The sequence below is a fragment of the Neomonachus schauinslandi genome, chromosome 7 (genome assembly GCF_002201575.2).
Source record: "Neomonachus schauinslandi chromosome 7, ASM220157v2, whole genome shotgun sequence".
NCBI classification, from domain to species: Eukaryota; Metazoa; Chordata; class Mammalia; order Carnivora; family Phocidae; genus Neomonachus; species Neomonachus schauinslandi.
This window is the reverse complement of record NC_058409.1, coordinates 44,360,701-44,378,835: the sequence shown is the minus strand read 5'-3', so window position 1 is coordinate 44,378,835 and position 18,135 is coordinate 44,360,701. Positions and strand designations below refer to the sequence as shown.

Genomic DNA, 18,135 nt, shown 5'->3' with positions numbered 1-18,135 from the left:
AAGAAATTAAATTCTCTCTGGTGAAAAAAACAAAATTCCAAGCCTCTCAAATTTTCCCTAAACAATGTTTAGCACTGAGCCAAAACTTATCATGTACAATATAAACCAGGTAAAAATGATTAAAATCAAAACACGAATAGAAACAGGAGATATAAAAATTGTAGTTACCAAAATCACACTTAAAAAAATTATGGTTATGGTCAAGAACATAGGTGAAAACTATAGTATTTCACCACATAGGTGGAATTCGTTTTTTAAAAAATACCAAAGGGAAATCCCAGAACTGATTTTAAAAACGGGGGGGGGGGGGGGGGGGGGGGGGGCGGCAAAACAAAGGTAATGAACTTGAAGAAATGTCAGTGGAAAATCTCCAGACTAAAATATGAGAAAAAAATAGACTTCTAGGAGCACCTGGCTGGCTCGGTGAGTAGAACATCTGACTCTTCATCTCTGGGTCATGAGTTCAAGCCCCACAATGGGTGTAGAACTTACTTTAAAAAAAAAAAAAGGTAGAAAAAGAGAGAGAAAGGGAAAGAAAAAATGGACTTCTAGTTTCAAGGGTGTTCTAAATTGTACTAAAGGCAATTCTTTGGCAGAAGACAAATGGATCCAGATGGAAGCCCAATACCAATGAAAGAAATGAGGAACTCTAGGAAGATAAATTTAAAGAAATACTACTGCTGGGGCACCTGGGTGGCTCAGTCGTTAAGCGTCTGCCTTCGGCTCAGGTCATGATCCCGGGGTCCTGGGATTGAGCCCCGCATCGAGCCCCCTGCTCGCATCAGGCTCCCTGCTCGGCGGGAAGCCTGCTTCTCCCTCTCCCACTGCCCCCCGCTTGTGTTCCCTCTCTCGCTATGTCTCTGTCTGTCAAATAAATAAATAAAATCTTAAAAAAAAAAAAAAAAAAAGAAATACTACTGCTGGCTTTTCAGGGGAAGATGGCAGAGGAGGAGGATCCTAAGCTTACCTTCCCATGCACACAACTATGTAATACCCACATCTGGGTAAGTAACACAGGACACAACCTGAAGACTGGCAGAACAGATTCCACAACTAAATGTAGAGAACAGGCAATACTCAAGAGGGTAGGAAGGGAAAAGAGATGGTTAGGAGCAAAACGGACCTGCAAAACTGTCCAAGGGAGGGAGGGATGAGACCGGTGCAGAGAGGGAAGAGGAGCAAACCCCAGGCATGGGGGACACACACAGGGAGAATCAATCCCCATAACTCTTGGCTTTGAAAACCAATGAGGCCTAATGACCAGTGGAGCTTATCACCTGGAACATTACAAATCAGTGGGCTAGGCCCTGGGAAAGCTGGGAAGGTGGGAGTCCCTGCCCTTAAAGAGAAAGCACAACAAACAGCCCTGCTGAGATACAGCACAGAAGCAGCAGTTTGAAAAACATCTACAGTGCCTGGGAAAGAGATTTTTGTTCACTCATCACAAAGCCTGTGATGGAGAGGCAGGGAACTTTGGGAGGCTTCTATGAAAACAAAAGAGCTGGCAGGCACCATTCCCCTCCCAACCCCAGCCTAGATAAGGAGACAAATGCTGGAACCAGTCAGCACCAACATTCCCCACCTAACCTGCTAAGAGCATGCCCCACCCTGGTATTCTCCTGAGTACCTGCCCCTCCAATATGCACTTGGCTAAAGCCCATCCAAAGCAGTGCTACAAGCCTAGAAGTGGGCAAGCAGCCCCAAATGGGCCCAGAACTACTCCAAACGGACTCCCACCATTGAAAGTGAGGGGATGGAGAAATATCTATCATACAAATGAATGTCAAAAGAAAGCCAGAGTAGCAATACTTATATCAGAAAAAATAAACTTAAAAACAAAAAATGAACCAAGAGACAAAGAGGGACACTATATAATAATAAAGGGAACAATCAAACAAGAGATATAACTATCGCAAATATTTATGCACCCAACATACGAGCACCTAAATACATAAAACAGTTAATAACAAACATAAAGGAACTAATAATAATAATACAATAGTAAGGGAATTTAATATCCCACTTATATCTATGGATAGATCATCTTAACTGAACATCAGCAAGGAAACAATGACTTTGAATGACACACTGGAACAGAGGGATTTAACAGACATCTTCAGAACATTCTATCCTAAAACAGAATATGGGGCGCCTGGATGGCTCAGTTGTTTAAGCGTCTGCCATCGGCCCAGGTCATGATCCCAGGGGCCTGGGATCCAGCCCTGCATCAGGCTCCCTGCTCAGCAAGGATCCTGCTTCTCCCTCTCCCTTTGCCCCTCCCCCTGCTTGTGCTCTCTCTCTCAAATAAATAAATGATCTTTAAAACAAGAGAATAGACATTCTTTTTTTTTTAAGGGAGGTTGTTTGTTTTTAAAGATTTTATTTATTTATTTGACAGAGAGAGGGACAGCGAGAGAGGGAACACAAGCAGGGGGAGTGGGAGAGGGAGAAGCAGGCTTCCTGCGGAGGCAGGGAGCCCGACATGGGGCTCGATCCCAGGACCCTGGGATTATGACCTGAGCCGAAGGCAGATGTTTAACGACTGAGCCACCCAGGTGCCCTGAGAATACACATTCTTTTCAAGTGCACACAGGACATTCTCCAGAATAGATCACATATTGGTCCACAAAACAAACCTCAACAAATACATGAAGATTGCAATCATAGCACACATATTATTTGAACATAATGATATGAAACTAGAAGTCAATCACAAGAAAAATTCTGGAAGGACCACAAATACATGGAGGTTAAATAACATGCTACTAAACAGTGAATGGCTCAACCAGGAAATAAAAGAAGAAATAAAGAAGTACGTGGAAACAAATGAAATAAAGAAAACACGTTGGTCCAAAACCTCTGGGATACAGCAAAAGTGGTTTTAAGAGTGAAATTTATAGCAATTCAAACCTACCTCAAGAAGCAAGAAAAATCTCAGATAAACAACTTGACCTTAAACCTAAAAGAACTAGAAAAAGAACAAGCAAAACAAAACCAGCAGTAAAAAGGAAATGATAAAGATTAGAGCAGAAATAACTGACACAGAAACTAAAAAAGAAAAAAAAAAGGGATGCCTGGGTGGCTCAGTCAGTTAAATGTCTGCCTTCAGCTCAGGTCATGATCCTAGCTAGGGTCCTGGGATTGAGTCCTGCATCGGGCTCCTTGCTCAGCAGGGAGCCTGCTTTTCCCTCTGCCTGTTCTGCCTGCCGCTCCCCCAGCTTGTGCGCCCTCACTCTCTCTGACACATAAATAAAATCTTAAAAAAAAGCAATAGAACAGATCAATGAAACCAGGAGCTGGTTCTTTGAAAAAAATTAATAAAATTGATAAGCCTCTAGCCAGACTTATCAAGAGAGAAAAGGACTCAAATAAAGAAAATCACAAATGAGAGAAGAGCAATAACAATCAACCCACAGAAACACAATCATAAGAGAATATATTAAAAGTTAGATGCCCCAAAATTGGACAACATAGAAGAAATGGATAAATTCCTAGAAATACATAAAGTACCAAAACTGAAAAGGAGGAAATACAAAATTTGAACAGACCAATAACCAGCAAAGAAATTGAGTCAGCAATAAAAAAAACTCCCAACAAAGACCAGGACCAGGTAGTTTCATAGGCAAATTCTACCAAAGATTTAAAGAAAAATTAACACCTATTCTTCTTAAACTATTCTAAAAGACAGAAAAGGAAGAACACTTCCAAATTCATTCTATGAGGCCAGAATTTGTTTGGTAACAAAACCAGATAAAGACACTACCAAAAAACAGAACTACAGGCCAATATCCCTGATGAACACGGATGCAAAAAATTTCAATAAACCAAATTCAACAGTACATTAAGAAAAACATTCACCACTATCAAGTAGGATTTATCCCTGGGTTGCCAGAGTGGTTCCATATGCACAGATCAATCAATGTAATACATCACATCACTAGGAGAAAGGATAAGAACCCTTCCATCATTTCAATAGATGCAGGAAACCAGTTGACAAAGTACAACATCCATTCATGCCAAAAACCCTCAACAAAACAGATTGAGAGAGAACATACCTCAACAAAATAAGGGCTATCTATGAAAAACCCACAACTAACATCATCGTTAATGGGGAAAAATTAACAGCTTTTCCTCTAAAGTCAGAAACAAGACATGGATGTCCACTCTCACCACTTTTTTTCAACACAGTACTGGAAGTCCTACCTAGAACAATCAGAAGAAAAAAAAAAAGATATAAAAGACTTCCAAATTGGTAAAGAAAAGGTAAAACTTGCACTCTTTGCAGATGACATAATATATACAGAAAACCCAAAAGCCTCATCCAAAAAACTACTAGAAGCGATAAATGAATTCAGTAAGATCGCAGGATACAAAATCAGCGTACAGAAATCTGTTGCATTTCTATACACCAAGAATGAAGCAGCAGAAAGAGAAATTAAGAAAACAATCTCATGTACAACTGCTTCCCAAATAATAAGATAGCTAGGAATAAACTTAACCAAGAGATGAAAGACCGGTACTTTGAAAACTACGAAACATTGATGAAAGAAACTCAAGATGACACAAAGAAATAGAAAGACATTCCATGCTCATGGACTGGAAGAATAAATATTCTTAAAATGTCTATACTACCCAAAGCAATCTACACACTGAATGCACTTCTCATCAAAATCCCAACAACATTTTTCACAGAACTAGAACAAAGAGACTCCTCCCCCAAGTAGCAGAGAAGATAACCACACACACCAGTCTGAATGTAGCGCAGCACTAGATTGGGGGCAGACATCTGCTCTGATTGTGGGCCCCACCCAGCAACAAAAGCTTCTCAGAGGAAACCCAGGAAGAGCATCCTGAAGTTTGGTGCTACCAAATCTCTGACAAATGCCTGGTCTACCTCAACTCAAGCCCAAGGCAGCCCCATATTGGCCCACTAAATACAAAGATACCAAACCCTGTCCACAACATGCAAATAGAACCACTGCAGGTGACTGAACTGAAGGCAAACACAGCTCAGTCACAACAGGAGAGTGTATGCAACACACATCGGAGACACCACTGAGGCGCCAGGTACTGGTGAACGAGAAATTGTACTAAAGGGCAATACAGGATCTCTTCTTCAAAAGGCCACTATTTTCAAAAGCAGGAGGGGTGGCTGACTTTCCTAACACACAGAAAGAGACACAGAGAGTTAGACAAAATGAGGAGACAGAGGAATGTGTCCCAGTTGAAAAAACAGGGCAAAATCACAGCAAGAGAGCTAAACAAAATGGAGATAAGTAATATGCCTGATAGCTTAAAGTAATGATCACAGCTACTCATTGGACTTGATAAGAGTGGAGGACTTCAGTGAGACTCTTAACAAGGAGATAGAAAACATAAAAAAGAACCAAGCAGAGATGAAGAACTCAATAAATTAAAGTAAAAATTCACTAGATGGAATAAATAGTAGACTAGAGGAAGCAGAAGAATGGATCAGCAACCTGGAGAAGAGTAATGAAAAGCAATCAAGGTGAACAGGAGAGAAGGAAAAAATTTTAAAATGAAAATGACTAAGGGAATTCATTGACACCAGCAAGCACAGTAACACTCACATTATAGGAATCCCAGAAAGAGAAGAGAGAAAAGGGGGCAGAAAATGTATTTGAAGAAGTAATAGCTGAAAACTTCCCAAATCTAGGGAAACAGATATCCAGATCCAGGAGGCACAGCGGGCTCCCAGAAGAAACGACCCAAAAAGGTCCACATCAAGACAAATGCTAATTGAAATGGCAAAAAGCAGTGATGAGAGATGTGTAAAATCAGCAAGAAAAAAGAAAACAATTACGTACAAGGGAAAACCCCACAAGGCTATAATCGGGATTTTCCAGCAGAAACTCTGCAGGCCAGAGAAAGTGGCAGGATATATTCAAAATGCTGAAAGGAAAAAAAAAACTGCAACCAAGAACACTCTATCCAGTAAGGCTGTCACTCAGAATAGGACAGATAAAGAGTTTCCCAGACAAAGGAATTCATGACCACTAAATCAGCCCTACAAGAAATGTTAAAAGGGACTCTGAGTAAAAAAGAAAGACTGTAAGTAGGAGTAAAAGTACGACAGAAAAAAGCAGTAAAATTAAGTATATCTATAAATATCAGTCAAAGGACTCACAAAATAAAAGGATGTAACATGACACCAAATACCTAAAACCTAGAGAGCAGAGTAGTAAATCAAGAATGGGTTCAAACTTTAGCAACCATCAACTTAAGATAGACTGCTATATGCAAAAGATATCATATATAAATCTAATGGTAACCACAAATCATAAAATGGTAATACACATGCATAAAATAAAGAGAAAGAAAACAAGTATTATCACTAAAGAAAGCCAGCAAACCATGAGAGAAAAAAGCAAAAGGAACAGAGAAGAACTACAAAAACAACTATAAAACAAGTAACAAAATGGCAATAAGTACATACCTATCAATAATTACTTTAAATGCAAATGGACTACACATTCCATAATCAAAAGACATGGGGTGACAGAATGGATAAAAAAGTAAGACCCATCTACATGCTGCCTTCCAGAGACTCATTTCAGACCTGAAAACACACTTGAAAGTAAAGGGATGGAAAAGCATTTATCATGCAAACGGTTGTCAAAAGAAAGCTGGGGTAGCAATACTTATATCAGACAAGAAAGACTCTAAAACAAACCCTGTAATAAGAGACAAAGGACACTTTACAATCATAAAGTGAACAATCCAACAAGAAGATATAACAAGGGGGGCTTGGGTGGCTCAGTCAGTTAAATGTCTGCGTCCAGCCTAGGTCATCGTATAGGGGTCCTGGGATCGAGCCCTGCACTGGGCTCCCTGCTCAGCAGGGAGTCTGCTTCTCTCTCTCCCTCTTCCTCTGCCACCCACCCCCAGCTCATGCTTTCTCTCTCAGGCTCTCTCTCTCTCACTCTCATGCTCTCTCTCTCAAATAAATAAACAAAATTAAAAAAATAAAAAGATTTAACAATTGTAAATATTTATGCCCCCAACCTGGGAGCACCCAAATACTTAAAGCAGCTAATAACTAACATAAAGGAAGTAACTGACAGTAATAAAATTAACAGTAAGGGACTTTAACACTCCAATTACATCAATGGACAGATCATCCAAACAGAAAATCAACAAGGCAACAGTGACTCTATATGAGACATTGGACCAAATAGACTTAACAGATATATTCTGAACATTCCATCCTAAAGCAGCAGAATACACATTCTTTTCAAGTGCACATGCAACATGATCTTCAGAACAGATCACCTACGAGGCCACAAAAGAAGCTCAACAAATTAAAAAATACTGAAGTCATACCAGGCATCCTTTCTGAGCACAATGCTATGGAACTAGAAATCAACCACAAGAAGAAATCTAGAAAGAACACAAATAACAGGGAAGTTAAATAACATACTACTAAACAATGAATGGGTCAACCAAGAAATTAAAGAGGAAATAAAAAAATACACAGACATGAAAATGAAAACACAATGGTCCAAAATCTCTGGGATGCAGCAAAAGCTGTTCTAGGAGGGAAGTTTATAGTCACACAGGCCTACTTCCAAGAAGCCAGAAAAGTCTCAAATAAGCAACCTAACCTTACATCTAAAAGAGCTAGAAAACAAACAAAAAACCCTAATGAGTAGAAGGAAGGAAATAATAAAGATTGGAGCAGAAATAAATGAAATAGAAACTAAAAAAAAAATAGAACACATCAATGAAGTCAGGAGTGCATTCTTTGAAAAGATCAACAAAACTGATAAACCTCTAGCCAGGAAAAAAAAAAGAGAGAGAAAGACAGAGGACTCAAAATCAGAAGTGAACAAGAATAACCAACACCACAGAAATACAAAATATTAAAAGAGAATATTATGAAAAATTAAATGCCAACAAAATGGACAACTTAGAAAAAAATGTATAAATTCCTAGAAATATACTTCCCAAAACTGAATCAGGAAGAAATAACAAAATTTTTTAAAGACTGATTGTCAGGAATGAACTGAATCAGTAATTAAAAAACTCCCTACAAGCAAAAGTCTAGGATCAGATGGCTTCATAGGTGAATTCTATCAACACAGCAAAGATTAATACCCATTCTTCTCAAACTATTCCAAAAAATGGAGGAGGGAAGCTTCCAAATTCATTCTATGAGGCCAGCATTACCCTAATACCAAAACCAAATAAAGACACTACAAAAAAAGAGAACTACAGGCCAAAATCTCTGGTGAACATAGATGCAAAAGCCTCAATAGAATATTAGCAAACCAAATCCAACCATACATTAAAAATTCATTTGCCAAATTCAAGTGGGATCTATTCCTGAGATTCAAGGGTGCTTCAGTATTTACAAATTAAGCAACATGGTGCACCTGGGTGGCTCAGTCGTTGGGTGTCTGCCTTCGGCTCAGGTCATAATCCCAAGGTCCTGGGATCGAGCCCCATGGGGCTCCCTGCTCCGCGGGAAGCCTGCTTCTCCCTCTCCCACTCCCTGCTTGTGTTCCCTCTCTCGCTGTGTCTCTCTCTGTCAAATAAATAAAATCTTTAAAAAAAAAATCAAGCAACATGATACATGACATAAGAGAAAGATAAAGACCATATGATCCTTTCAGTAAATGCAGAAGCATATGTCAAAGCACAACATTCATTCATGATAAAATCCCTCAACAAAATAGGTTCAGGGAGAACATATCTCAACATAATAAAGGCCTTCTATGAAAAACCCACAGCTAATATCATCTTCAATGGTGAAAAACTGAAAGCTTTTCCCCTAAGATCAGGAACGAGATAAGGATGTCCATTCTCACCAATTTTATTCAACACAGTACTGGAAGACCCAGCCATAACAATCAGACAAGAAAAAGAAATAAAAGACCTGCAAATTGGTAAGGAAGTAAAACTTTCACTATGTGCAGATGACATGATACTATACATAGAAAACTCTAAAGACTCCACCAAAAAACTACTAGAACTCATAAAAAATTTCAGTAAAGTCGCAGGATACAAAATCAATATACAGAAATCTGGTCTATTTCTATAAACTAATAATGAGTAGTAGAAAGAGAAATTTTAAAAATCCCATTTACAACTGCACCAAAAATAATAAAATACCTAGGAATAAACTTAGCCAAGGAGATGAAAGAACTGTACTATGAAAACTATAAAACACTTATGAAAGAAATTGAAGAGGACACAAAGAAATGGAAAGATATCCCATGCTCATGGATTGGGAGAATTTTCTCAAAATGTCCATACTACCCAAAGCAACAAAGCAATCTACAGACTGAATGCAATCCCTATCAAAATACCAACAGCATTTTTTCACAGACATAGAACAAATAATCCTAAAATCTGTTCTGAGCCACAAAAGATTCTAAGTAGCCTAAGCAATATGTGAAAAAGGACAAAACTGGAGGTATCACAATCCCTGGTTTCAAGATACACTACAAAACTGTAATAATCAAACCGGTATGGTAATGGCACAAAAAGAGACACATAGATCAATAGACACATGGAATAGAAAAAAGAGCCCAGAAAGAAACCCACAATTATATGGTCAATTAATCTTTGACAAAGGAGGCAGGAATGTGCAATGGGAAAAAGCGTCTTCAACAAATGGTGCTGGGAAAACTGGACAGCTACATGCAAAAGAATGAAACTGGACCACTTTCTTACACCATCCCAAAAATAAACTCAAAATGGCTAAAAGACCTAAATGTGAGACCTGAAACCGTAAAAATCCCACAATAGAGCAGAGGAAGTAATTTCTCTGACACTGGGCATAGCAAAATTTTTCTAGATGTTCCTCCTGAGGAAAGGTAAACAAAAACAAAAACTACTGGGACTACAAGAAAACAAAAAGCTCCTGCAGAATGAAGGAAACAATTAATAAAACTAAAAGACAACTTTCTGAATGGGAGAAGATATTGGGAAATGATATATCCAATAAAGGGTTAGTATTCAAAATCTATAAAGAACTTACACAGCTCAACACATTAAAAAAAACAAATAATCCAATCAAAACATGGGCAGAAGACACAAAAAGACATTTCTCCAAAGAAAACACACAGATGGCCAATAGACACACGAAAAGATGCTCAATATCCCTAATCATCAGAAAAATGCAAATGAAAACCACAATGAGATTTCACCTCTCATACGTGTCAGAATGGTTAAAATCAAGAACACAGGAAACAAGTGTTGGCCAGAATGTGGACAAAAAGGAACCCTCGCGCACTGTTGATGGGAATGCAAACTGGTGCAGACACTATAGAAAACAGAATGGTGTTTCCACAAAAAATTAAATACAGAATTACCATATGATGCAATAATTCTGCCACTGGCTCTTTACACAAAGACTACAAAGACACTAATTCAAAAAGTTATTTGCATTCCTACGTTTACTACAGCATTATTTATAATAGCCATAGAAGCAGCCCAAGTGTCTACTGATAGATGACTGGATAAATATGTGGAAAACACACACACACACTGGATAAATATGTGGAAAACACACACACACACACACACACCAGATACTACTCAGCTATAAAAAAGAATGAAATCTTGACGTTTACAACAAGATGGATGAATCCAGAGAGTATAATGCTTAGCCAAATTAGCCAGTCTGAGAAAGACAAATACCAGATGATTTCACTCATATGTGTAATTTAAGAAACAAAACAGAACAAGAGAGACAAACCAAGAACAGTCTTAACTATAGAGAACAAACTGGTGGTTACTAGAGGAGAGAAGGTTGGGGGAATGGGTGATATGATTAAGATGAAGGGGATTAAGAGTACACTTATCATGATGAGCACTGAGTAATGTACAGAAATGCTGAATCACTGTATTATACACCTGAAAGTAATGTAACACTATATTTTAACTATACTGGAATTAATTTTTTTTTTAAAAAAGGGATACTACTGGCAAAATAATACAAAATAGTGTGTTGTAAAGTATTCAACCACAACAAAAAGAAAAGACAGGAAGGCATAAATGGAGTCAAAGTATTGTAAGGTTCTTATGTTACCTAGAAAAAGTAAACTACTAATATAAGGCTAGGCTCTAATAAGTCAAGGATGCATATTATAAGCTCTAGAAAAATCACTTGGGTAATAAAAGTGTCTTAATAACCCTGGGGGGAAAAACTGAGTAACAAAAAATTTCCTGAATAATCCAAAGGAGGGAAAGAAAAAGGGGGGAGGAAATCAAATGATAAACAACTAGGGGATGACGGCTTTAACCCCAACTTTATCTCTAATTACAACAAATGTAAATCAACATAATACTAAAATTAAAAGACAACATTTATCAAATTGGATAAAAAACAAAACCCAACTACTTGCTGCTTATACAAGGGATATTTTAAATAGAAAAACAAAGAAACACTTAAAGAAAAAAGCAGAACAAGATATACCATGCAGCCATAAGATGGCTGATGTGTCTGTATTAAAATCAGACAAACTAAACTGGAAGCCCAAACACATTACTAGAAATAAAGAGGAACATTTCATAATGAGGACAAGGTCAATTCCACAAAAACATAATGACCCTTAACTTATATGACCTGAGTAGTATAGCCTCAATATACGGAGAGCAAAAACAGAATGTAAAGAACAAATAGCCAAGTCCATAATCATACCTGGAGATTAACCTACCTCTCTCAGAAAATGATGAAAAAGGTGGCAACAAAATCAGTAAGGATAGAGAAGACGTGAATAGCGTTAAGTGATAAATATGACCTAACTGACCTATATCAAACATTACAATCCACAACAGCAAAACACACATTCCTCTCAAGGGCACATAAAACATTTACCAAAGTACCAAATGCTGAGATAACTAAACAAGACAGTACATTTCAAAGAATGAAATCAGTAACAAAAAGTAACTAAAAAGCCCTACATGCCAGAAATTAAGCAATATACTTCTAATTAACCCATGGGTCTAAAAAGAAATCACAGGAAGAATTTTAAAATATTTTTTAACTGAATGGTAACAAAACTGAATTAAAGCTAAGATTACAAGAAAAGCCCTAATGTTTTAAATGCATATATAAGAAGTAAAAATCAATTATCTATGCTTCCACTTCAAAAACCTAGAACACTGCAAATTAAATCCAAAAAAGTAATAGGGAGTACATCAAGCCTTCGGAAGTATAACAACTAAAGCAAAGACAGTCCAGAGGACAAAAGAGAGAATCCAAACACAGACCGTTCCAGGTGCAAGTCCTGATCCCTGACACGGGAACCACGGAAATGAGACAGGGCAAGAGTGACGGCTGCTGGGCCTCCTTCGCATACACCCCTTACACAGAAATCACTTCCAGACAGATGTGAAACATAACACAAAACTTCTAGCAGAAAACCGAGATTATTTTCATAATCTTGGAAGGAGCAAAATTTTTGTAAATGGGCCCCAAAAGAATTAAATATAAAACTAGCTAAATTGAACCTCATTAAAATTAAGAATTTCTCTTCATCTAAAAACATAAGAAACTGACGGGCACATGACAAAGCAGGAGGAAATATTTTCAGTACATAGTTTCAACAAAGGACCTACGTCCAAAATACATACAAAGTCCCACAAATCAATAAGATAACCCATTTTTTTATGTACAAATGGCAGGCCCTTCATAAAACAGGACATCCAAATGACTAATAAGTATATGAAAAAGGTACTCATAGTTCATCAGAAAAATGGGAAAGCTACCAAAATGACAGATCAGACCAAGCGTGCTATAAGAATGTGGAGCAAATGCCAACACTGATATGCTGCAAATACTAACACTTTGAAAACCAAGTGATAGTATCTACTAAAGCTGAATATACATCCGGCCATCCATGACAATAAAATGCACACTTATGTGCAATATGATACACAAAAGAGTTTTCAAAGAAGCATTATTTTTAATAGCCAAAAGCTAGGAACAATCTTAATGCCCATCAACAGAACAAATAGATACGTGATGGTCCTAAAATGGAATGTCTTACTCGTAGCTAAGAGTGAGCTTTTCATGCAACTACATGGATAAATCTCACAGGTGTAATCCTGAATAAAAGTCAGACACAAAAACAACATATACTATAAGACTTCCATTTATATGACGTTCAGAAACAGGTAAAAACTAATCAAAATAGTGAGAGATGTTCAAATGCTGCTGGAGAGAGGGTGGATAGGTGACTGTGAGGGGCAGGTGGGAGGCTTCTAGGGTGCCAGTCATGTTCCACCTAGTTCCATGGGGTAGTTACACGGATGTGGCCACATTACCAACATTCTAACTCTACCCACCATTTGTGCACTTTTTCAGTTATGTTATATATTACACTTCCATAAAAGTTTCTTTAAACCTTAACAGCGAGTAAACAAATGAGCAAACAAGATTAACATTCAGGTGAAAAGAATGAATGCCTAAGGCAAGTCTGTGCTTTCCCATGAGAAAGGATCTCTTAAATCCTTTTATAACTGTGCCATACCCATGAAATCATGTTTTCTACCAAAATCTTTTGCTTCAAGCTTGAAATTCAAGTTTTCTTCTATGTCAGGAAGCCAGGTTCAAGAGTTTTCATAATTTTAACTAAGAGAATATAATACAATGATTAGCTACCAAGATAGTGAATACGCAAAAAAATATGTACATGTTAAAGAAACAAGCTATTAACCTAGAGAAAAGTTAACACTGCACCTTTAATTTCATGCACATACTATCATTAGATGAATTCAGATTATACTCCAAACAGAAACTGCAGAGTATCTAATTAATTAGGACCCAGTTAAAGTTGCACTGTATATAGTAATAATATATAAGCTTAAATTAATCCTCATTCTATGAAAATAGTGGTGGGGCATGAACTACATAAGATGAAACTTAGACAAGAACACAAACAAGCAGATGTTTTAAGTGTGCTATATTTAAATGAATTCTGTAACTAATCTTTGCTCCCTGCACTTTGGAAGCCATCTAAAATGTAACTGGACACAGCAGGAGAGAAGTATGCACTGCTGTGATGGTTCCAGGAACTCAGTCACACAATTGCTCATCACTAAATACTTATGAATTCTAAAATAAGACAAACGGTTTGCTTTACATTACAGTATCCTAAGTGCAGCCTTAAAATATTCTAGTTGCTTCTGATATTATTCAAGGGCATATTTTATATGCACCTTGAAGTCCTCTGACAGGTTTATGGTTTTTAAAGGACTTACGAATATAAGAACATAAAGAGCTACAGTGCCATCTACTGGAGAACAAAGGCCATGTTACTTTTTTGGCAAAGTTCACTATATTCTATCAAACAAATTCCAGAGTCATGTCTACACTGCATTTCCATCAATCATATAACATGTAATTAACTATTAAGAGAAATCTGTTCGCTTAACCATCTATGGAGCAATTACAACCGAATCTGATGAGATTACAAATGTCTACTACCCCATTCCCACCCACAAAGGAAATTATGCAGAAGACTTGGAAATTAATATCCAGCTGGCTCAGAAAGGACCTGGGATTTCCTTCTCAATGACTTTTTTCCAAATTCCTAACTAACCTCATATTTCTCTTAAAAAAAAAGACTTCTTTCAACATGACTCATTCACTCAGCATTTGTTTTGTATCCATAATATTAGATATCCTCAAAAGCAGAGGACAACAAGAAATCCCCAATATCCCTCCCCGAATAAAAAAACTCGTGGAGAAAAGCAATAATATGAACATTGACTTATGCAAAACACTTTACTTCTTCAGTAGTTAACACATTTTTCTTTTAAATATCACATGCTTCACGAACATGAATGTCACCCTCCAAAGGGACCGTGCTAACCTTCCCTGCACTTCCAATTTTAGTATGTGTGCTGAAATAAGCACAAATGCATCCTGCCATGTAAAGAGTAAAGATTAATAGGAACGTTCTTATACCTCCCTGAATCTGGAAAGGATTACACTGGGAAAGGAAGAGTGACGGAACTTACTGAGGCGCTACACGTCTCCAGTAACGATCAATTCCATTCTTAAAATACAGCACAGCAAGCCACCTTACATTTATATCCAGAGTGTGATTTGTGAAAATATTCTGTAAATAAAAAACATAGTATTAAAATGAACATGTCATAAGTTAAATTACTATACCGATATTAAAGTACGGATAATACTTTATATGTTTCACTTAAATTTTATCACTACAGAGATTATATATTCTAAGTATCTATAGCTCTACAATTCATATGAGAAAGCATACCTGGTAGAAGTATGTTAATTTTTTAAGCTGAGTAATAAATATCTGGGACTCATTAAACTAGTCTACCTGTAGGTATGTTTGAAAATTTTCCAAATAAAAAATTAAACTCAGAAACAAACCTAATCATGTATCACAACCTACACACGTACAAAACACTGAAATAAACACCTTCTCAATTAAAAAAAAAAAAAAAATAGACCTGCCAAAGCATATATTCAAAGATTCTAAGGAGTCAAAACCCCTGGATTCTTAGCACATGCTATGAAATAAACTATTTCAAAGTATCCTCCTTATCAAAACAATTATGCTTACAAATAAGTATGGCAGCAGAACATTAACCCAAATACAGGCAGTCCTTGTTTTGCAGAGCAGTGGGAGATCATAAAAATGACTGTGCAAGCTAAACATGCAACAAGATCTTAATCATCAAGGTGAAAATTACAATTGTTCTGTGACCTTTACACATTTTTACCAAAAATTTATTAACATTATCAAAAATTTATAACATATTTGTAATTGGAAATAAAAATAAAACAAATATTAACACTGTAATTTAAAACATGACCAAAACAGAATTAAACTGTTTTATTTCCTTATAAAAAATGTACCTAAAATAGTGGGTACATAGCAAACACAGGAATATGTTAATTGACTGAAACTGCACTACACCTCAGACCAAAAACAACTCAAATCCCCAGAGGTGACCTCTTAAACACAACCTTGTGTGAGAAAACCTCAAAATCAAAACAATGATGTAGATATATATTCCTTACTATAAAAAAAATACTGCATGTAAACTAAAAACAGGTATGTATAATTCCATTTTTAGAAAACCATGTACATACACACAAAAAAAGATTACAAGGATAGTTGTGTAATGCCCACTTACTCCTTAACACCCCTGACAACGAAGTCGGAGACCTTCTTTTGGGTTGTCTTTGCAAAGAATGGTCTTCTCCCACCATATTAATCACATTCGATTTTAACACTTAACATGTCTACCTTCCACAACAGACTTTGTCATAAATATCCATGGAGCAAATGAACAAATGAATGGAGGTAATGTGGGAATACTATGGAAAGATGGTGGATATCAGCCTGTGTCAGCTGCACTTGGGTAACCAAGGAAAGTCAAGCTGCAGGTGTAAATCCAAGTAGAAATATTCCTTAAGTATTTTGAACAATAGGACTGGAACACAAATCTGAGGATCAAATGTACAAATTCAGGACCTCCAAACTAAAAAGAACAGCTAAGGCTACAACAGATTAAAAGTGCCAAGACAGTGAGTTGAGGAAAAAATTAAAAATTCCTGCCTTTAACTTAACGTTTTCCATCTATTATAAATACAATCTACTCCATCTAAAGCAATTTTACTACCCCTCTAAGAAGAAAAGCAGAGTTAATAAATATAAAAACAAAAGGCTTAGGCACTTAATATTATTAATAATTCATACAATGCACAAAAAGTCAATAGTTAAAAGACTATTGGTTTTTTTAAGGTCCAGGAGTAACCAAAGTAAGAAACACCAAAATGTTTTATATTTTGGCCTAAAAAAAACACAAGGCTAATTATACAGCATGTTCATCTAAAAAAGCATACGAAAAATAAGGATATTCAGAAATATTCTAAAGATTTATACTGCACCCAAATTCTACAAACATGATACTGGGATTATCCAAATAAGGACAGAATATTTTCTTTATCTTTAAAAATCAATGTTTTAAAGAAAAAAAATTTTTTTATTCAATCTGGTTTTTTTACCTTTTTTCTACGAAGCCAAATACCCAAACTGCATGTTATGTTCAAAATATCAAGTATGACTCTAGACATGACCAGTATCTTCTTAAGTTTACCGAATAACTCAAATATTTTAGCCATGAAGTAAAAAAACACGTCTGTCAACTTCCACAATTTTCTATTTTTACAAGATACAGTGAACAGTTTACTTTGCATTTGCAACCCAGTCCCAAAACTCAATCAGTTTGTGATCCAACTGGTAGCTCACTGCCCTTGCCAAAAGCAAATCTCAAACGTTAACCAGAATTCTAAAATTTTCAGGGGAAAAAAAAAATCAGAAAGACCCTCAATACAAAAAGACATTCTTTTATTCTGGCATCGAGAAAATAATTTTGATTAACCAAAAGCTTTGAACTCCTAGTATAGTTAAAGCATATACTGTTATTACCATACTCTTTTCCATTTTCACCCAGGAAAAGACCAATGTGTCAAGAAAATGAAATTTTTAGAAGGGACAAAGAAAACCATGCTTTGAAGTAACACAGTGAGCAAGGTAGACCAAACTGATGCTGCATGGAGAGACCTGAACAACTCTGACAACATAAATTAACTGGGGCAAGAATGAAGACAAAACAGGAAAGTGTACTACGTACAGTCCTGAGGTCAGCATTAACATGCTAAAACAGAGTATCAGCACAGTGCTGCCTTCTGAGCAGAAACAACCAATACCCTGCTCACTTTTTTATCCAACAATCAACAAACATTTCAACACCCTCAAGAGTCACACCCTGAATTAATAAATGGCAGTGGCAATGACATTTAGATCAGTTTCACTAAAGTAAACCACCAATACAAGTAGATTCTTAGAACAATTAAAATATCAGTGTCTCATTTTATTAAAAATAATAGTAAACTATTTTAGAACAACTTACCAGCAACACTGAATAGAAACCTGGCTGTGTCTCCCACTGTTTCAACTGCTCCTCTGCTGGTTTTAACACAGCGGTATCCTGACTGGTGGCCTGTGTTAAGACCTGAAGAACAACAGTGCTGGCACTATTGAGATCCATGGAAACCTGGTAACGATACGTTAACATACTTGAATAAACATACATAAAAAACTAACAGTAACA

General features: G+C 36.7%; 1 protein-coding gene and 1 pseudogene across 2 annotated transcripts in view; both read right to left on the bottom strand.

Annotated features, from left to right (window-relative positions):
* IPO11 (importin 11) overlaps window positions 1-18,135 on the bottom strand; it is a 211,476-nt gene that overhangs the window by 174,153 nt on the left and 19,188 nt on the right. For both annotated transcript variants that reach the window (XM_044916828.1, XM_021702083.1), the window contains exons 2-3: window positions 17,935-18,078; window positions 14,998-15,098 (exon numbers count right to left, since the gene is read on the bottom strand). In XM_044916828.1, coding sequence (XP_044772763.1) covers window positions 14,998-15,098; window positions 17,935-18,072 — 239 coding nt within the window. In that variant the 5' untranslated portion in view covers window positions 18,073-18,078. The remainder of the gene's footprint in view (window positions 1-14,997; window positions 15,099-17,934; window positions 18,079-18,135) is intronic.
* On the bottom strand, window positions 14,793-14,893 carry LOC123325408 (annotated as a pseudogene).